This window comes from Ambystoma mexicanum, chromosome 11, assembly GCF_040938575.1.
Source record: "Ambystoma mexicanum isolate Mex_15411 chromosome 11, UKY_AmexF1_1, whole genome shotgun sequence".
Classification (NCBI taxonomy): Eukaryota; Metazoa; Chordata; class Amphibia; order Caudata; family Ambystomatidae; genus Ambystoma; species Ambystoma mexicanum.
In genome coordinates this window covers 459423886-459443378 of record NC_090934.1, presented here as the reverse complement: position 1 = coordinate 459443378, position 19493 = coordinate 459423886, and the positions used below count along the sequence as shown (strand labels likewise).

General features: G+C 46.4%; 1 protein-coding gene across 1 annotated transcript in view; it reads right to left on the bottom strand.

Annotated features, from left to right (window-relative positions):
* The window catches only part of LOC138505005 (embryonic protein UVS.2-like), an 867764-nt gene that overhangs the window by 312514 nt on the left and 535757 nt on the right, over positions 1 to 19493 (bottom strand). The window contains exon 7 of the mRNA XM_069625363.1: positions 5002 to 5117. Coding sequence (XP_069481464.1) covers positions 5002 to 5117 — 116 coding nt within the window. The remainder of the gene's footprint in view (positions 1 to 5001; positions 5118 to 19493) is intronic.

Here is a 19493-nt window from a genome sequence, read left to right as displayed (position 1 = left end):
CATAACATGGTGGTCAATTATCTTTGTAAGGTTGTTAAAGAGTTAGACTTGTGCTTGGGGATAGCGTGGGAGAGGTGGCATGATGCGCTATGCCTGGGATGAGAAAGGGCCAGGGGGGCGGTTGGCTAGCTAGCAGGGGGCTGCAATGGAAAGGATTTTTTGGCGTGGTGTCCAGAAGACTCACCTAAGGTTTGTGCGCGGTCAGCATGGCGGCTCCTAAGCGCCTGTGGCGCTCTGTCAGCTCAGTCATCTGATGGCCTTCTTTCCTTGGCCTTACTTCATTGGCCGGCAGTGCCTACCGGCGATTGGTGGGTGGAAATGAGTGTTGGCGGGCAGCCAATCGGTAGAGCTGATAGTCAGGCGCACGAGGGACAAAGTCAGGCAGCAGTGGATTTCAGGGCTGCGGCCATCTTAATGTAGTAATCCTCGTGGGAGAATCGCTCGTAGAGGCATTTTAATTAATAAAATAGCATGAGATGCTATTCATGCGAGGACTCGTGCATCCGCGGCAGATCTTTGGGCACAGCTGCTGTGCAAGGCGATCATCGGAGGGGCACAGAGGGGCTGCAGGGCCATTTAGCAATGAGCCTGCTAAATTACTTCGTAGGCTTTCTGGATGGGTGTTGGCGCTGAGGAGCTCCTGATCCAGGGTGCATGCGGCAAAGTGTCATCTGGGCTGGGCTCAGCTCAGTCAGCTGATGGCCTTCTTTCCTTGGCCTTACTTTGTTAGGCCTTGTTGGGAGTGTTTCAGCCTTGTTGGGCCTCATCAGTGAGGTGAAGCTGTGCCTCTCTGAGCACAGTGAGCAGGGAGTCCACGTCTGATTGCCCCCAGGTAACTCAGGGTGACCAACCCCAAGTTCCTTGCAAATATTTCTAAAAAGGTAGCAGGTGTTCCTCTCCAGAAAGAACATGGTATGATAACCTGTTCTGAGATGAGAGTTTGCAGCACACGCTTTTCACTCACTGTACCTTTCACAGATGGGAAATATCATTTGCATATCAGCCTTTGTCACAATACACTCACTCATTTACATGCGCACCCAGCCCCATACATCATACACTCATTCACACACACTCACTCCTTCACACACACAATACATACACACTCCTTGCACACATACATACATTATGAGATAAAACACATCCTTTAACACTGCTACTTTCAGAAAAGGCTTCCCTCACGTCTCTGCCTAACAAAAAAGTGTGCACATCAGCCCCTTCCCCTCAGATGTGAAAGAACATATGAGAACATATAACCTTGTTATATGGTAGCTCGCATTCCGTAAGGGAGGGGGGCTGATGTGTGCATTTGATTTTTGATTTCTGATTTCCAGGGAGGTGAGGGAAGCCTTTCTTAAAACTATCAGCTTTAAAGTTTTGCTGTGTTTGTGCAAACACTTCAAAGCCGCCGGTTTCAGAAAAGGCTTCTTTCCCCTCTCTGACTAACAAAAAACGATTTAATGCAACACCATTGAGCTAATCGGGCTTCAGACCCTCCCCTCACCTCACATTTGGGCGGGGGGGGGGGGGGGGTGAAGCCCGATTAGCTCAATGACGTTGCTCACCTGCTGCTCCACGTCATCTACCCAGCCGGGCCTGGGGCACAGAGCGGGGGTGTTCTGGAGCACCTTCTGGGCAGTCAGCGCGCTGGTATGGCACAGGCGACACGCTGCCCTCCTGTTGTGCACTGGCTGCCTCGCCCCTGGTCTTCACTTACCGTACTCTTCGCCACCTCTTTTGGTTTCTCTTCCTCCGGCTCTTCAAATACTCTTCTCCCAGTCCCACCTCTTTCCTTCTCCACTGAACTTTCCTTCACACCCACTTGTTGTCGCCCTTACCTCCTCCTCCTCAGGAGTGTCAAGGCTTCCCTGCAGTACACGCCCTGTACTCACTATTCTCCTACCACCCCCTGCAGGGTCAATGCTGGTTAATTAGCCCCATGAAGGGGAGTTGCCACCCACTACCTGCAAACATCGAAAACAACAAACTATTGAAAAAAAATGGTAAGCTCCAACTGGGATCGCAAATACCACTTCAAGAGTAACAAGGCAGATGCTGGAGGTTCTCTCTTGCGACCCCTAGCGACCACCAAATGACGTTCCTGACTGTGTTCACTGTGCATACACGGATCTGGAACTGATATGTTTGTTAGGCATCACTGTGCTGTCTTAGAAAATTGAATTCTGGCACTGGTGTACTAGCTTGACATACTGGCTGGAAGTGAAAAAAAGGAACTAGTGGTACTCTGGCTGCATCCAAAAAGTGGGAGTGGGATGGCAGGACAGAAAAACTCTGCTGCTGATAAAAGATAAAGAAACGTGTTTGGAAGATGTTTAAGGTGCCATGGTTCCAGTGCCACGGACAGACGGGAGTGGGGGGATGTGTGTGTGTGTGTGTGAGCTGTGCTACTGGGCGCACCACGACCTAGAACCACTGTGCTAGCTGAAAATACTGGAAACTGGCACCACTCTTATAGCTTGATCTAATGGAATCTGGCCTTGCTCTGCTAACTGGGCATATAGGGACCTGTCTGCACCCACTCCAATTGTGCTAATTGTGCTCTGGTAGCTGAGACCACTTTGCTTGCTAGATATATTGGGCTCCTGCAACATTGTGCTGTCTGAGCGTACTGAGATCTGACACAGTTTTGACACAGAGAGCGCCCAGTTACCTCAGGGTTAGGTGAGCTATACAAATAATAAACACATACAAAATACAAATACAGTATTTAAAACTAGAGTTTTATATATACTAGTACAGGACTATTACAATGGTCACTGGTCTGCGGAGGTACAATATATGTGGTAAGAACAATTTCTTCTGTGTCCCAACCATGTTTCTGCTGTGACTCCCTTCGCACTACATTTTCTAATAGGTAATGGCACATGCTTTCTATTTTGCAGGACAACAATAATTCTGGATTCAGTGCAGCATTTTAAACTATCAGATTATTTTTTTAGCTTTTGTTCAAAAACAATTTTTAAAACATGGCTAGTAACAATATTCAAAGAATATTAAAAATATAACATTTTTCTAAACTGTCTTGGGCATGAGAGGGGATATCATCTGAAGACACTTTGGAAGAGTTTCTTTGCTCGCTGCGTTCATTATTAATTATTTGAGCATTACTGTAAAACGACCACTTTTATAGTTCTAAAATGCATATGTGTTTGATATTTAACATGAATGAATGTGCCAGATGAATACCTGCTCCATTTAGTAAAATCAGGTGTATTTGTGGCTTGTGTGCTTCGTCCACAATTTGTGCCTGTAAATTTGATATTTTGCCCAGAGTTTTTGTAGTGGCTGTGCAGAATTTGTATCGCTGCCAGAAGGTCACTCTAGCTCATCTCCGGAAATGCAGCCAGGTTGCCAGAAAATGCAAAGCTATAATAGCACTCAAGCGCCTGCGTTTCCATCAACCTTAGTGGCCGCAACACGCCCGGTATTTGACCAAAGACGCTCATTTGACCCATGCTAGACTAGAGGCCCCATTGCAGGAAAGAGATCTGGTATTAAAAAAGAGGTTTCCCCCCTTGCCAGTTATTCTCACATTTGGTCAAATGAGGAGGGCCCGTTGGGTCCGATTTACAATCTCATGTTGCAATGAAAACCCTATTGAAAAGCGATTTTTAAATTAGGCCCATTATCTGTTATGAGTGAATAGCACTGTTCGAGAAATCTTCCTTCGATTGATAACCCACTCACAAACAAGTGTTACTCTTCAGTGTCAATGATTTTCCCAAATTGAGTTGCTTAATCATGCAACTAGTGTCACAACAAGAATGGGGACCCCAACACTTTCTAAAACTGACAGTATATTTTGTGCCTGTGCCAATGAACTGGGCATGCATTCAGACATATATTTCCACAGCATACACATTCTAGCAATATAATTTCCCCAAAGAAAATACCTTCGTCTCTCATCCTAACTTTCGCAGTAGGTTTTCAAGCCAGTGGGCCTCATTACGAGTTTGGAGGTAGCCCGGGCTCCTTTTCTGGGTTCCTGCAATGGGGACAGGTAGCCCGGGCTCCTTTTCTGGGTTCCTGCAATGGGGACTTACCGGGTCATTCCGACATAGGAGGACCCGGTAAGTCCTCCTTGCAGGAACCATTCCCCATTTGAGTCCCCATAGGGCTCAATGGGAATGCGGATGGAGGTAACAACAGGCACATTATAAGTGTCTCGTTGTTACCTCCTTCTTCCCCTCACGGGACCCGGAAAGCATGCCTTGTTTTACCAGGCGTCCAATCCGGGTCCTGCGATGGGAAGCTTGTAATCAGCCCTGACGGAATGAAGGGTTCCGGTCCCGTACCGGCCCGTTCATTCCGTGAGCACAAGTCTCATAATGAGGCCCCGTGTGTTCTTATTTAAAGAAGACTGAAACCTTGGCACAAACGCTCACAGTTCCTTCGGCAGGCAATAGCAATGACCCTATGACCGGATAGTGAGAGACTTAGGTGGACTGGACTGAGGCGGACCTTAGAGAGAATTATTTCAGTCATTGAGAGAGTCATGTTCATAAGCAACAAGACTGATACCGCAAGAAACCCATGTGAAACTAGTTAATGGGCAGTATTTGAAAAGTCACTGAGCATTGTGTGAAAAGTGCTGCCCAAAGAGGGTAGTGGTTGAAAGAGTTTATTTATGTATTTATTTATTACATTTATGAAGTGTGCACACGGCCTGGTGGCTTCAAGGCGCTGTTGCAGGAGTCCAGTTACATTAATTAGGCAGGTGAATTAGGCAGACAGTTTGGATGCAGGTAAAAAAGAAAATAATGTGCGGCCAGCTTAGTCAAACATCTACGTGTTGAGGGCTCTTTGAAATACCCAGCATGATGGTTATGCTCTCATGGCAGGGGGAGGGCATTCCACAGATTATTTGTAAACAAGACTATTTATGACATGGAATTGCAAAAAGTTCAAGAAAATGTTTTTGACCCAAGGTCTCCTTTTGCAAACAACATACATTCTAATCCAGCTACTTGACAAAATCACCTTATAATTTGGAACTCGGATCAGCCAGACACAATTTTTAGTAGCACGGGTCAGTGGCAAGCTGTTGTCAGTGTTAAATGTTCCATTGGTAGCAGAGAACAAGATGCTGCAGGTATCTAAAAGAGAAGAAAAGGAAACATTCTGTATGTAAAACTCGGCCATTCTACTGTTACAATAACTATTACTGTTACCTGTCGTTTGTAAAGCGCTCACCTGCCATTAGTATGGCCCTTTGGTGCTATGGGCTTTCTGAGTGTGCAGTGTTTCACTGTTCTGGTTTTCTAGTGTACCATGGTTGACCATTGCATAACAGATGCCAATGAATACATATATCACAGATTGCTATAAATGTAAAACAATTCTACTCTCTGATAATATAGGCATTAAGATACCATTGCACACAATACTGCAAAACGTTGCAACATCATAGTTCTCTATGGTTCGGTCCCTACCAGCACAGTTTTGCTATGGGTTGCGATGTGCATAGATGTGCCGTGGTGTGTTGTTAACTATGTATCTCAATTTGAATTGCAGTGGTAAACTTCCTTGAAACTGTATTTGCACCTTATCAAGTAACTGATTAGTATTAATTTTATCTGCTGTCTTCATTTTCGTTAGCCTGCTGCTCCTCTTTCGGTGTGGACACCTATGTCCGAAAAGTAAAATCGTTTTTAGTGTGGGATATGTTTTGTAAGAATGTATATTGTAAAAAGAAAAGACTATGGGGGTCATTACGAGTGCGGCAGTAAGGGGTTAATGGCACCAGTAAGGATGCCGGTGCTGTTAACCCCTTACTGCCGCAATCCGAGGTCCCTTAGCGGGTCCCACTAAGGCCGGCTGATAAAACCAGCCGTCCTTAGCGGGAGCAGCTAAGGGCCAGGGAGCTAATTTACAGGCCCGTTATTAGCTCCCTCCCCATTCCCATTGAGCTCTATGGGGGATCGAATGGGAATGGGGAAGGGTTTTTTGAATGCGGACTTACCGGGTCCTACAAGGTTGGAATGACCCAGTAAGTCCCCGTTCAGAGAACCCAGACCCTGAATGCGGTAGGGGGATAGCCATGGTGCTAATAGCACCATGGCTACCTCCTATCTCGTAATGACCCCCTATGTCTCTTGCTAGTAAAGGATGAATGCCCCACTGTGTCATGATGCCTTGAGAGGCTGAGTGTTAGTAGCCCTGCGGTGAGGTGTATCTGTGAGATTTCAGTGGCAATCTGTAAAGGTTCCCATTCTAATGACTTAAAATTGTGAACACTATTGTGCGCCTCATGTGACGTTAATTTTTTAGAACTCTCGTGAAGCATTCCTTGTTTTGCTCAACTATATAACAACCACAAACGAGTGGTGAAGAAGTTGTAAAAAGTGTTGAATTTGCCTACGAAACATTGTTCATTAATTGGAATCCATCTGAAGTGCTCACACTGGAGTCATTTGGCGCTCCTGCTCTGGTGGATGTGAAAAGTAGTTTCTTCTTGTGAACTGCTGCCCCTCATATACCTGCATATAAAATGAAGGCAGAGAAGGCAGGAACGGTGGTCAGCAGTCCACTCCTCTAAGTCAGTGGTGTGCAGTTCAGGACAGGTCTCTACCATGGCAACAAGGCTAGCTGCTTTTAAATGTTGCGCACAACAAACAGTAATGTCACTGGCAAGCTAAACAATGCGCCCCAGCACATTCACAGAGAACTAAAAGGTGGAAGGTTTAGTGTTCCTTTAACTAGCACACGCGGCAGTGTGACATAACTCTGTCACGTGTGGATTCTAATAAAAGGGGCTTGTCACCTGCGCTCCCTGGAGCACGCTTGGAGCTGGGACGGGAAGCAGAAACTCACAAGTATTCTGTTTGGCAGGGGGATCACGGTGCACAGGGTGGCCTCCTACCAGGGGGCCCCCTTCTGCATTGGCGATGAGGTGGTCGTCCATACCAGCATTGACCAGCTGGGCTAATGCAGTGATGAGATAAGAGCTGCGGCTCGATGAAAGAACTTTCTCTCATGCCCAGAGCCAGCGTGTGCAGCATTGCCGGCCGCCATTTGTTTTTCTGTACTGGTGGTGGAGTTTGCGGATCCATAGAGGAATGCTTGTGTGCTCTTCACGTCAAGTTTTTGGAAAATCCCACAGCCATGTTGGTACACTGCTGCAAGCTGGGACTTTGGATCCCTTATGCAGCACAAGGAAGGTGAGGGACTCTGTGACTTGGCCAGAGGAGGATAGAACGTGTTTCTCTTTCTCTCTCTCTCTCTCTCTCTCTCTCTCTCTCTTTTCCTCATCATTTTCCTTCTTTGTTTTTTCCTCTCTGGTTCGAGGGGGAGTGTTCTCCAGCACTTTGCTTTAGCTCTTCTGTATGGTGTGGAAGTGCAGAACACATTGGGGGATTGCAGAATCTTTGTCATGCTGGATACCCTGTTGGGTTTTCTATTTTGTTTCCGGTGTGGGTTGCAGCCCCTAACGAGGAAAGGGTGCTCGCCAACATGGTGGTCAACCAACTTGCAGGAGGAGCCCCTGCTGAAGCTTTGTCAGCTGGGCTGGGGGCATCCAAATTCCACGCCAACAGTATGCACTAGCCCCAATGCCTGAGTTTGATATCTCAGGGGTGCCATCCAGCTTGGGTCAGCAGTGGAAATCATGGCTCTACCGTATGGAAATATATTTCAAGGCCACTGGATAGACTGATGAGGAAAGCAAGGTGGCAAGACTATTGTACTCAGCTGGCCCAGCAGTGCATCAGATATTCCAGTCACTGCAACCGGTGGATGCGTCCTATGCTGAGGCGAAGAATGCATTGCACAAACTTTTTATGCCTCTAGTGAATGTGGACTATGAGAAGTTAATTACATGTAGTGCGAGGCAGAAAGATGATGAGTCTTTGGATGTCTTTAATGGCTGCATCCGGTCATGGCAATATCATGTGCCAGGGACAGTGAGCAGGCCATGATTCACAGCCAACTGATCCAAGTATGTGCCTCTGGGAAACTCTGGCGTCAAGTCCTTCCGGAGCCTGGCCTCACATTGACCCACATCCTGGAGCTTGGATGGTCGCATGAGGTGGCAGAGACACGGGCATACAGGATAGACTCAGCGATTTGCCCTGGCAAGTCAGAGGAGGTATGTGCCATTGGCCGTGGCCAAGGGGAAAGAGTGTCTTTATCGGCCCACTGCACAGCAGAGAAACAGGAACAATCGAGTGCCCAATCATGTATGAAGTGTGGGTATGATCTACTGTACTCTGTGGAGGGTCCCGCAAAAGGAAAAGCCTGTGGTAGGTGCGGGACGATGGATCACATGTGTAGGGCATCCGGTAACAGTGGTGGTTCTGAGATGCCCCATCTGGGCTAGATTCTTCTGACAGCAGTGCCCACCAAATGTGGCCCTCATGGATCAGGAGGACGGAGCCACCCAAGACCTGGACGAAGTGGAGGATGATGAGAATATCTTTTTCATCTTGAGTGTGAGCGTCCTGAAAATCGAAGGCCAGGAGGCAGCTGAAGGTGTATGGTGCAGTTGGATGGGTTGCCAGTGCCGGTGTTGGTGGACACATGTGCTTCAGTCAATGTCATAGCCAGGGTGCATTGTGAGGCCATGAGATAACCCCCAACCCTACAATGTCTAAAGGCACGTATCGTCACCTTTGGTGGTGACCGGCTCAGCCCTTTGGTGGGGGCATTTGTGAAGGTGGCACATGGCAACAGTTCGATCAAGGCACACTTTTTCGTAACCGATGCGAGCACCAACACCCTCCTGTGCTCTGCTGCGGTGGAAGAACTGGGCATAGTCAGTTTCGCATATAGCGTGTATGTGGAAGATGTGCAGCCAGTCCTCGAATGGTTTGGGGAGCTATTCAGGATTGGCCTGAAGGTTGGTGAGCCAGTGAGATTGAACAATGATGTGTCCATCCAACCAGTGGCCCTAAAGCACCGAAGAGTCCCTTTTAATTTTTGAGAGCTAGTGGACAAGGAGTTGGAGAACTTTGTAAACTTGGACAAAATTGAAAAGGTGGCAGGCATGACACCCTGGGTGTCGCCCATCGTGATTGCTCATAAACTCAAGTAGTCTGAGTCTGTCAGGATCTGTGTGGACATGCGACTCCCCAACAAGGCTATCAAGCGGGAGAGGCACCTTACCCCGACGATTGATGGCATCATCCCAGAGTTGCAGGGTATGAGATTTTTCTCCAAGCTGGACTTGAGGGTTAGGTACCACCAGGTCGTGTTGCCCCCAGAGTCCAGGTAAATCACAACATTCATGACACACCGGGGGCTGTACCATTACAAATGCCTCAGCTTCGGTGTGTCGTCAGCCGCTGAAGTCTTTCCGAACTTGATACGAGTGGGTCTGGTGGACTTGGATGGTGTCTTGAACATCAGTGATGACATCCTAGTGTTTTCCAAGTCAAGGTTGAACACATGGCATGGCTGGCGAGGTCCCTGTAACGCATTCCGGCATTGGGTTTGATGTTGAATTGGGAGAAATGTGAATTCCTGAGGACAAGCATTGAGTTTTTTGGCTTTGTGTTTAAAGAAGGAGGGGTGCCCCCTGACCCCCGCAAGGTCAAGGGCATAATGGAAGCAAGACCCCCAGAGAATGTGACAGAGAAGTGCAACTTCCTGGGCATGGCCAGCTACTGTGGCGGTTCATAAAGAAACTGGCAACGCGGTCGGAACCATTGAGCAGCCTAACAAGGAAGAATACCACCTGGCAATGGGGTCCTCTTGAGCAGGCAACATTCGAGGATGTGAAAGGGACCCTCACATCTGAGGATACAATGGCATTCTTCAAGCCAGTTCGCCAGTTCTCCTGTCTGAGGTGGTGGTGGGCAGCAGTCCGTTTGGTCTGGGGGCAGTTCTAACACAGATGAATGCGAAGGGAGAAGTAAGGCCCATTCGTATGACAGTTGGGCTCTGTCAGAAACTGAAGAGCGTTACTCCCAGATTGAGCGCGATGCCCTGGCAGAGCTGTGGGGGTGCAGGTACTTTTGTCTCTATGTGCTGGGGAGGCCGGTGATGGTGGTGACGGATCACAAGCCTCTGTTGCCCATCATGGCGGGCTCATCCTCGAAGCCGCTGGCCCAGATTGAGAGATCGACTCTGGTAGATTCTAAGGGACACACTGCAGAGAGGTGAATGGAAGTCAGTCCTGGAAGGCTTGGGCAAGAGAACTCAAGAAGATCATGTGACTCTGGAGCAGCTGTGGAGGGTCCGAGATGAGCTAAGATTCACTGACTCAGGGCTACTACTGCGGGGAGACAGGATGGTGGTGTCCGCTCACAAGTTACAGCAGGTGATTGATGTGGCACATCAAGGTCACCAGGGAATGGCCAAGATCAAAGCGGACTGCGGCTGAAGGTGTGGTTCCCAAACTTGGAGAAGAGAGTGGAGGAGTTTGTGGGGGCATGTGTGTGGTGCCAGGTGGCATCCCTGGTGCAGTAGGACTCCCTGATTGAGTCCATGACTCTGGAAACATGGCCATGGGAGGTGGTGCACATGGACTTCCGGTACACAGGGAGAGATGTCCACTTCCTGGTGGTGGTGGACCAGTGGTTGAGGTACCCGGAGGTGGAGTTTGTTGAATCTGTGTCATTCGATGATGTGGCGGTGGCACTGGAGAAGATCTTTGCAACCCATGATCTCCCACAGACTCTGTGCTCAGATAATGGACCACCTTTTCTAGGGGAGAGTTTCGGCCAGTTTCTAAAGGAATATGGCGTGCACCACAGGAAAATCACTCCCATGTGGACATACACCAATGGCGAAGAGGAGCGATTCATGCGGACCCTCAACAAGGTGTTTAGAATCGCCCATGGACAGGGTCAGTACCTTTGCAGGGCACTCTACCAGTTCCTCAGGAAATATTCAGCAACCCCCCCATTGCTCTACTGGATTAGCCCCTGTGGAAGCAATGTTTAGGAGATGCCCCAGGGGCCTTTGCCAGATGGGGGTGACCAGGAGCCAGCTGTGATTGATGATGCCCAAGTGGAAGAGGAGAGGAGATGCTGGAATGAGGGTGAAAACATGAGAACAGAGCTTCAACAGCACAAGTTAGCCCTTTGAGATGAGATGCTTGTAAGGAGTAGGCACCCCCAAGGAAAGTTGACGCTGATATATGAACCGAGCCCCATGGCCGTGGTTGCAGTGAAGGGGTTGATGGTGACAGCCTCAGATGGGACTGCCACCGTTACCAGGAATGCCTTTTTCTTCAAGAGGCTGGGAGATGGCACATGGCTTGGGGTGTCCCTCGGCAGAGATTGTACCGAAGAACCAGATGAAGGTCGGAAGGGGGCAGACGGTATACCCAGCGAACTTGGAGGATGAGACCTACCCGCTGAATGACTATTTACTAGAACCCTGATTCAAGCAGCTGGGAGGTGCTGAAGGCTGTGTTACCTGTTTGTCATTAAAGGGGTCTTTGATTTGATTTGTCACATGTTTGTGCAGGTGGTGGTTTCTGTTATTTTGTTGTTGTTGTTATGATAAAGGAGGTGTGTGGTGTTCCTTTAACAAGCACATGCCGCGGAGTGGTGTAACTCCGTTGCGTGTGGATTCTAATAAATGGGGTATATCACGTGCGCTCCCCGCAGCATGCGTGCAGTCCGGACAGGCAGGAGAGCCTCACAAGTCTTCTGTTGGACGGAGGGTGCTCACGGTGCACACAGCTGCCTCCTACCAGGCGGCCCCCTTTTACAGAAGGAAGGCATATACTGTCCAAAAGTACCCCTCTTCTCTAGGAGGATTACAGGTCCTGAAGGCTTTTTGCTTAAAATAAGAAGGCATCCTGAAAGTACCAAGTCAGAGTCACACCGTAATGGAGCCTTTGACTTCTATGCACACCACATTTCTGCTTTTAGTTAACTTGTTGGACGTGGACCTTTGATGTGCTACTCGATCCTTCCTTCTTTGAAGCACGATTGTAATGGTTATTGGCATTTATCAGCCCACATTTTTCCAAATTTTAAATTAGTTAATGGAAATGATGCTGTCAATATTGTAGGTTGCTTTTTAGAGCACAGCCACCGAATTGAAGAAAGTGAAAGCTGGCTTCTACTGCTTTGACTCAATTCTAAATGTGTCTGGTGTGTTAACGGGACTGATGTGCGAATTGCACTTCCACAACCAAAAAATGACATCTCCAAATGTACAGATGAGTTTTACTGCTGATCTGATTGCGTGTCATTGCTATGCAAATTTACTTGGCTTAATACATGACCATACATTCTGAAGAATATCAGCACCCTGTGGATCTTCATGTCTATGCAGTACAGTAGGAGTACAAATGCTGACTTGCCAATTCTTGGTGTTGAATGTCAGTGTTAGTGTGAAGTTTCATCAGTTGGTTAATCATTGCATAGTTTTCAGTGTGTTGCTGTGTGTGTCCTGACAGGCCATCTGTCTTGTGATGATGGCATAAATCTTGGCACAAAGTAGACGTGTGCATCCACAGATGTACCACCGTACATGCATATTCGGGATTTGATTATACAGTTAAGAGATACAAATGCCACATTCAAGAAATCAAGTGTGCATGGAAAAATGTAAGGATAGGCTCACGAGGCAGATTAATCTACATTTGATTGAGCCTGCAGGCAGTGGCAGCCCCAGACATTTTTCATAGGGGTGGCCTGATGAGGTCACTAGAAATCTTGGTGTGGCACACAAAGTTGCATTCTTAAGAGGCAGGCGGGCCGGTGGGGGGCAGCATTTTTATAAAGGTGGCCATGGGCCGCCTTGGCCACCCCATGGTGGCGCCTCTGTCTGCAGGATCCCAATAACCTTCCCCACCTGCTCTTTGTTGAGGGTCTGTTATCTTAGTTGTGTCCCTTGTGAGAAAGGCCCCCTCATAATCATGGGAACTGACAGTGGGTATGTCCAAGGCGATGTCCAAAGCTAGTGGCTGCTGAACACAGACAAGGTTTACTGGAATCCCAGACCAACACCACTGAGTCCCACAAGGTAGGTGGCAGACACAGGAGTGCACCCATCACCACCATGGAAAACGGATCAGGTCCAAGCCCCTTGAGGGTACATAAAAAACCTAGTATTGGTACTCCTAGAAAGTCCTTTCAACTCCATAGCCAGACCCAAACACCAGGCGTGGGAATGATTGCCTTTTCCTTTAAGGGAGCAAAGTTACAGCATTCTGAATTCACCAGCAAGTCTGGTATACATTTATTTCTTCAGCACCACTGTCGAAGGAAACATTTCAGAGCATAAGTCAGATTAGCAGAGACCATGGGAATTCCAAGGATATAAAATTGCACCGGCCCATGAACATAATGAAAGGAAACGTCTGCGCAGTGTTCACGTGAACAACAACACAAAGACTTTATTCCCACTACTGCTAGTGTTACAGAGATTATAAAGTTACCATTTCCCCAAAACGGAAATGCAACATTTACACCAAACAGCTCCCCTTGTCTACCAATGTGATTAATCAGATTCTGCCTCACAGCAGTACAAGGATCAGTAGGGGTACAATGGTCCACTCAGCCCTCACACTTCTGAAAAGCAAAACACAATACAATTATAAAGGTCTATCTTTTGATTGACACAGTCAATCATGAGATAGACCTCCTTCACCTTTTGTAGTAACGTGGCCTGTGGGAAGGCTATACTCTCAAGAGGGGTGTGAAGTTGAACCTGTAGTGACCAAAACAACACATTTTCACAGTCCAAAATAAAGGGAATGTATAATCAAGTTTCTATAAAATTTAAAACACTTTGATAAAACACACCATCTACAAGTAGAACAAAATGAGATTACTATATAAAAACACCCCAAATGAAAGAAAGATAAGACGTGACAGATTGAGAAAGTAGAACTCTGAGTGTAGGTATAGAGGTTGTATGTAAGCCACTATATATGAAGAGGATATTCGGTTTGTAGAGAAGCAACCAACTGCCTCTGCAGAAAGTCCCGCCCCCCTGTTGCCTATTCGTTGGAAGCCTGAATCTGTGCCATGCTTGATTCCAGTGACTGTGAGTATTCCGCGGAGAGTCTTCGAGACAAGTTATCCACTAAGAAAACCGTATCTGATGTATCCACAAAGAGATGTTAATCTCTTGGAAGAAGTCCCCAAAGGAATATGAAAATGAGAGAAAGAGAAGCTAGAGACGTTACAGAAGACAAGTGTGATGCACTGAGAAGAAGGGCTAAAGAAGAAGGTGTACTGACTGTATAGAAACTGATGACGAAATAAGGAATTGAGTAAATGTTCATATGCAGAATGAAGATTGCATGTGTGAAGAGCACTGCAGAAAATGTAAGCCATTTAATAACTGTACAGATGCAGCAACACAAGTAGTAATCATAAAGGCTGGCTATGTGCAGTGAATAGACTGCAGGCAGTGCTGCCATTATATAGAATTTGGACATTCAATGTCACAATTTTAGTAAATTCAAATCCATGAAGAAAGAAGGATTGTAAACTGAAGCTGTGTTGCAGCAAGAAAAATAGCTAAGAATCATGGAAGGACCGAGGAATGGTATCTGGCCTGGTGTCAAAGGCTGCAACAGCCAAGAACTGGTTATCTGTCTCTGAAGAACAGTGCATGTGAGAAATGGAATCATTCCTTGTTAAGTTGCAAAGAAGGAACGCCACGAGGGCCAAGTTTATTAATTCAAGACAATGAAATGCTGAAAATCAGGCTGAAGCACGGTCTCCTGTCACATGAACCAAGGATAGAAATAGAAGTGGGCACGCAGACTGGAATGGTGATAAGAATGTACCCTCACTCCCTTATATTCCCAGAGAAGAGAAGCTACTGCAAGGCCAAGTTCAATGACAATTTCATAGCAAAAGGCATGGTTGATGAGAGATGATGGGCTAATTGGGTGGGGATGTTAAGTCACGTTCACCTCCTTGCACCTGGGTCTGAGCTTACGTGCTGCTAAGTGAACCGAATATTCCAGAAGTGCCAACCAATTGTAGAGGGCCATATAACAAAGGGCCTAATAGTATTTCAGGCATCTAATAACTGTCAGGGATGACTTGCACTAGGGGTGGGCATAAGTTGTCCACCTGACTGTAGACACCCAATCACAACCTGTTGCCTTATAAGGATACTTAGATGTTCCCCTTAAACAAACCACAACCCCCGTAGGTTTTTCTTGTTTGCCAAGTAGTATGACGTCAAAATTGATGAACTTTTAGTATAAAGAAGTGTTTTTATGCAAAATGTTTGAGAGTCTCAAGCGAAGGTCCGTTGATGTCCGTTGTAGCTCCCTGTTTTAGACAATTAATAATAAAACAGTCGGATGAGACTTTGCCAACTTCCTGAGTCAGTCTCATTATTTGGTGCAAGAGTTATTCTGCATCCCATCCCTGCATGATGTGTTACCTATTTAAGGGCCATAGGGTTCACGTGGTAGCCGGACTCCCCAGAGAACTCTGCAAGCGGTTGCTGTCCTGCCCGGCAGGTCTGACCCTGGTGGGTGGGACGGCACCCACCCGCAGAGTTGTACTGTGCCAGTCCGGTAACAACAGTGCTGGTAGGCTTACCGGCACTGTTGTTACTGGACAGGCACAGTTGTAATGAGGCCCATATTGTCTATATAGGGAAGTGACTGGTACCAATCCAGAGATAACAGAGATCATTGAAAAGTAGAGGCTTGAGTGGCGGTTGTTGGAGCATGCTCATATTTGATGTTTTTTGCTAAAGGTATTTTGTAAAGGTCTTGTAGGTATTGACAGTCAATTGAGACTTGTCACAATGGGAGTTATTACTCCTCTGATGCATTTATGTAAGACATTGCCAAAGCATATGCCCAAGCTGAAACAGTATAGTGCATAATGGGTGAAAGGCATGGCAGATAAGATGTTCATGCCATGGCCACACGGGTGATCGCTGTCAAAAGTGGTATTGCAACATATGACCACATACTTACAAGCTGCATACATGGGGAAGTAATTGGAGAAAAGGTTACCTATTCTAGAACTCTGAAAAATGTACCAGGAAGCGAAGGAAGATCTGCCACCCGAGGAGTGGATGCTTAATCAGTATAAGGAGGAAGGTGTTGAGCCTTCTGCTCCCCATACCTCGCCTGAAGTGAAAGGCATTAATATGAAAGACGAAGGGGTGTACCCATTGAGGGAATTAAAAGCAGTGGCATGGTATAGTAATCTGAAATACAAACTGTCTGCTTATAGCAGTGATGATAGCCCGGAGGAAAGCAAGATCATACACGACAAAGAAACGAGTGAACGATGGAACTTATTGACAGAAATAGAAAGGGACATTAGGAGATGGAAAGGGGAACATGACAAAGCTGATGAGGTGACGCTCGTGCAGAACGAATGGATAGGAGGACAGATATTACTCAAGCTAGGTTGGAAAAGCATCAAGGAAGTTAAGCAAAAGGAGGATAAGGACGAACAGGATAGAAAAGACTGGGAATGAGAAAAGATATTGAAGGAAGACGAGTATAAAAGAAAGAGCAGGGATGTATCAAGAGGAGCAAGAAAGAAGAAAGTGCATAGGAAAAAAGAAAGTATGGCAATAGGTAGAGAACAATGGAAGAAAGGGAGAGGAAGACGAAGCACAGAAATTAAGGGATAAAAGAATACCGAGACGAAGGGAAGAGGAAGAAAGGAGAGCAAGTATAAGGAGAGAAGAGATAAGAGGCCAGGAGGAGAGGGTTAGATGGGAAGTTAGGAAGCAAAGAGAATTAAATGAAGGATCAGAACGTAAGAGAAGACAACAGGAGTTTGATATAATCGCATTCAAAATGAACTAATGGAACCAAGTCCGCCAATACAATGGAATAGAATGGAAGAGTCCCTTCTGTTAAAGGAAGCAACACCAGGGGCATCTAGAGTGGCATTAGACAAAGAGAATTTGACATAGAAAGTATCAGAGACAGAATCAATAAAGCCTATCAGGAATTAAGGAAAAACAGGAAATTGGGAAGCTGTGGGAAGGGAGATCAATCCCTAGCATTTCAGTTGCAAGGTAAAAGAGAAAATCCATTCAGTCTCCAGCATAGAGCCCTGTTCTTAAGCAGACTGAACTTAGATAAGGGTGAAGGGGATGAGAATCACACTAGTTGGCAACTAGACATGTCAGATGAAGAAAGAGAATCCTCCCATGGGGAAGAGGGGGAGGTGCATGTGCCCCCGAGGGTAGCTTGCAGGCAGAAAAGGAAGTAAATGGTCCAATCTAGAGCAAACTAAGAAAAGGGTGCCATAACTTGTAGCAAACCCAGAGCATCCCAAAGGACAATCGTATAGTGAGAAGGGAGAATCATCACTTCCATATGTGAGCAGGTTAAGATTGCTACCAGGAAGAAAACAGTCAGGGACGATTGTCCCTGCATGGATAGGCAGACGATGGAAGCTGACTGCAGGTTAGGGTTCACACAGTTTCCCTTATTGGAAAAAAGGAGAGCAAGACCGCAGTTTATTCCATGGCCGGAAATGGATAAGGATAATTTAAGATGCAAACTCTCAAGTTTGACATTGGGTGCGGGAAAATGGATGTATGAATTAGAAAAAATGACAGGAGGAACTACATTGGCCATAGGGGATATTAAGGGTCTCCTGCCAGCTATTATTAGAGAAAGAGCCAATGACATATGGAGGAGAGCAGGCTATTCAAGTGTGACAGCACAGAACACAGCGCACATTGCAGCACAGTTTAATAATTGCAGAGCAGATTTTTGACGCATGCTCAGGGTGCAGTGTCCAGATACATCAGACATGGGTGCAATTACGACACACAAAATGAATGAAGAAGAGGATCCTATTGCTTACATTCAGGACTTTCAAGAGCATTGGGCTCTTGAAATGAAGGAGCTGTGGGAAAAAACAGTGGCATTATTTTACCACATTTTATGTCAAGGGTTGCCCGAGCAAGTACAGCAGAAGATGAAGAAGCAAGTGGGGATGGAAGTCAAGCCAGGGGCTGAGATAGAGCTGACGATAGTGCATCACTGTCAGCTATTAAAGGAGAAAAATAGGAAGAAGGTCAGAAAAGTTGAGAAGGCTAAATAAGTTCAGAAGAAATTGTCAAAGTACGCATTAGAAGGGGCGGTACTGACAAGCAGAGAAGGACTGGAAGCATAGCAATCAGTGGGTACATCGCAGGCGAGTAATCAGTGCCAAATGGAGCAAGGCAGATATGGGTTCATGCCAAGAGGCAGAGGTATGGGCTATAGCGGAAGGGACAGTTTCCAAAATAATCAATGTAGGTTTCAAAATGTGCAGAATGAGAATCAAAATGTTCAAGGAGGATTCAATCAAGGGGGACCAGTCAGATGTGCTCCCCCAGTATGTTGGACTTGTGGGATGACAGGGCACATTTTGCGCATATGTGGAAGCCAAGGGAATGTATAGAATGGTCCGTTTTCAAGAGGGGGTATAGCTTATCGCCCATTATATAGCTCACAAACTAGGGAAGAGTTTGCCCAAGATCAGACAGTGTTTCAGACACAAGCGCGGCGAATGCAACAGAAACAACAACCAGAGCAAGTGCAAAAAAATCCAGTGCAAGGGCAGTCACAGCATGTCCCCATGCAGACACAGCAGTATGCAAACATGGGACAATTATTGATACCTAGAATAGGGGGTGTCACTGTGGTGGGAGGGAACCCATTCACAGATACAGGGGTGTGCATGTACCTACAATAGGACAGCTCACAGCGTGACTTGATGTGTTCAGTACTATCAGTAACACCAGATCCTCAAGAGAAACCAAGGGTTGATATGACTATAGGAATCAAATCTTTTTCTTTTTTTACTAGATACTGGAGCCACACACTCATGTATACGAGAACGAAAGTATCCAATGTGGGGAATTGCCATGAATGCTCAAGGGTTCTCTGGAGCTATAAGTCGAGTTCCTTTTATTGACGAATGACCAGTCTTTATAGAAGAGTGTGACATGTCGGTTCCATTGTTGTATTCACCAGTTAACATTTTGGGAAGAGATTTGATGACAAAACTTAACATGACAATTTCATTTACTTAGGAAGGTATTGTGTGTTCCACACCTGAAATACACTATTTAAATGTGAGTGAATTTATATTGGTGTTCACAGGGCCAGTGGCGCTGCAAAGGCATTACAGTGGAGCCAGAGGTTTTCCTTTATGGGGTGAGTATTCTATTACCATGGTTACTTTTTTTAGTGGGGAGAACTACGAGAGTACCTGAAGATTTTCTGTTTAGACCACAGATACCTATGGACAAAGATGGGGGACAGACAATCCCTATAGAATTAGAAGCAACCATAGTACGAAGGGAAATGGCAATGCTTGAAGGAACAGATGACGAGGTTAGACCATGGAGGATAGTGATAGCTATCGAAGAAGTGTGTAGATTGACTGACATTACTGATGATTACATGTTTAGAGATGATCCAACAGACAATGAAGTAGTGTTCCTTATGAGCATCACATAGTGGATTAGGATAGAAAAAAGGGGGATCCCACAGCGAATGGCAATAATATGGCAGCGTCCAGCATTGTTTGATGAAGACTTAGGCCCTTATGACATAGGCCTGT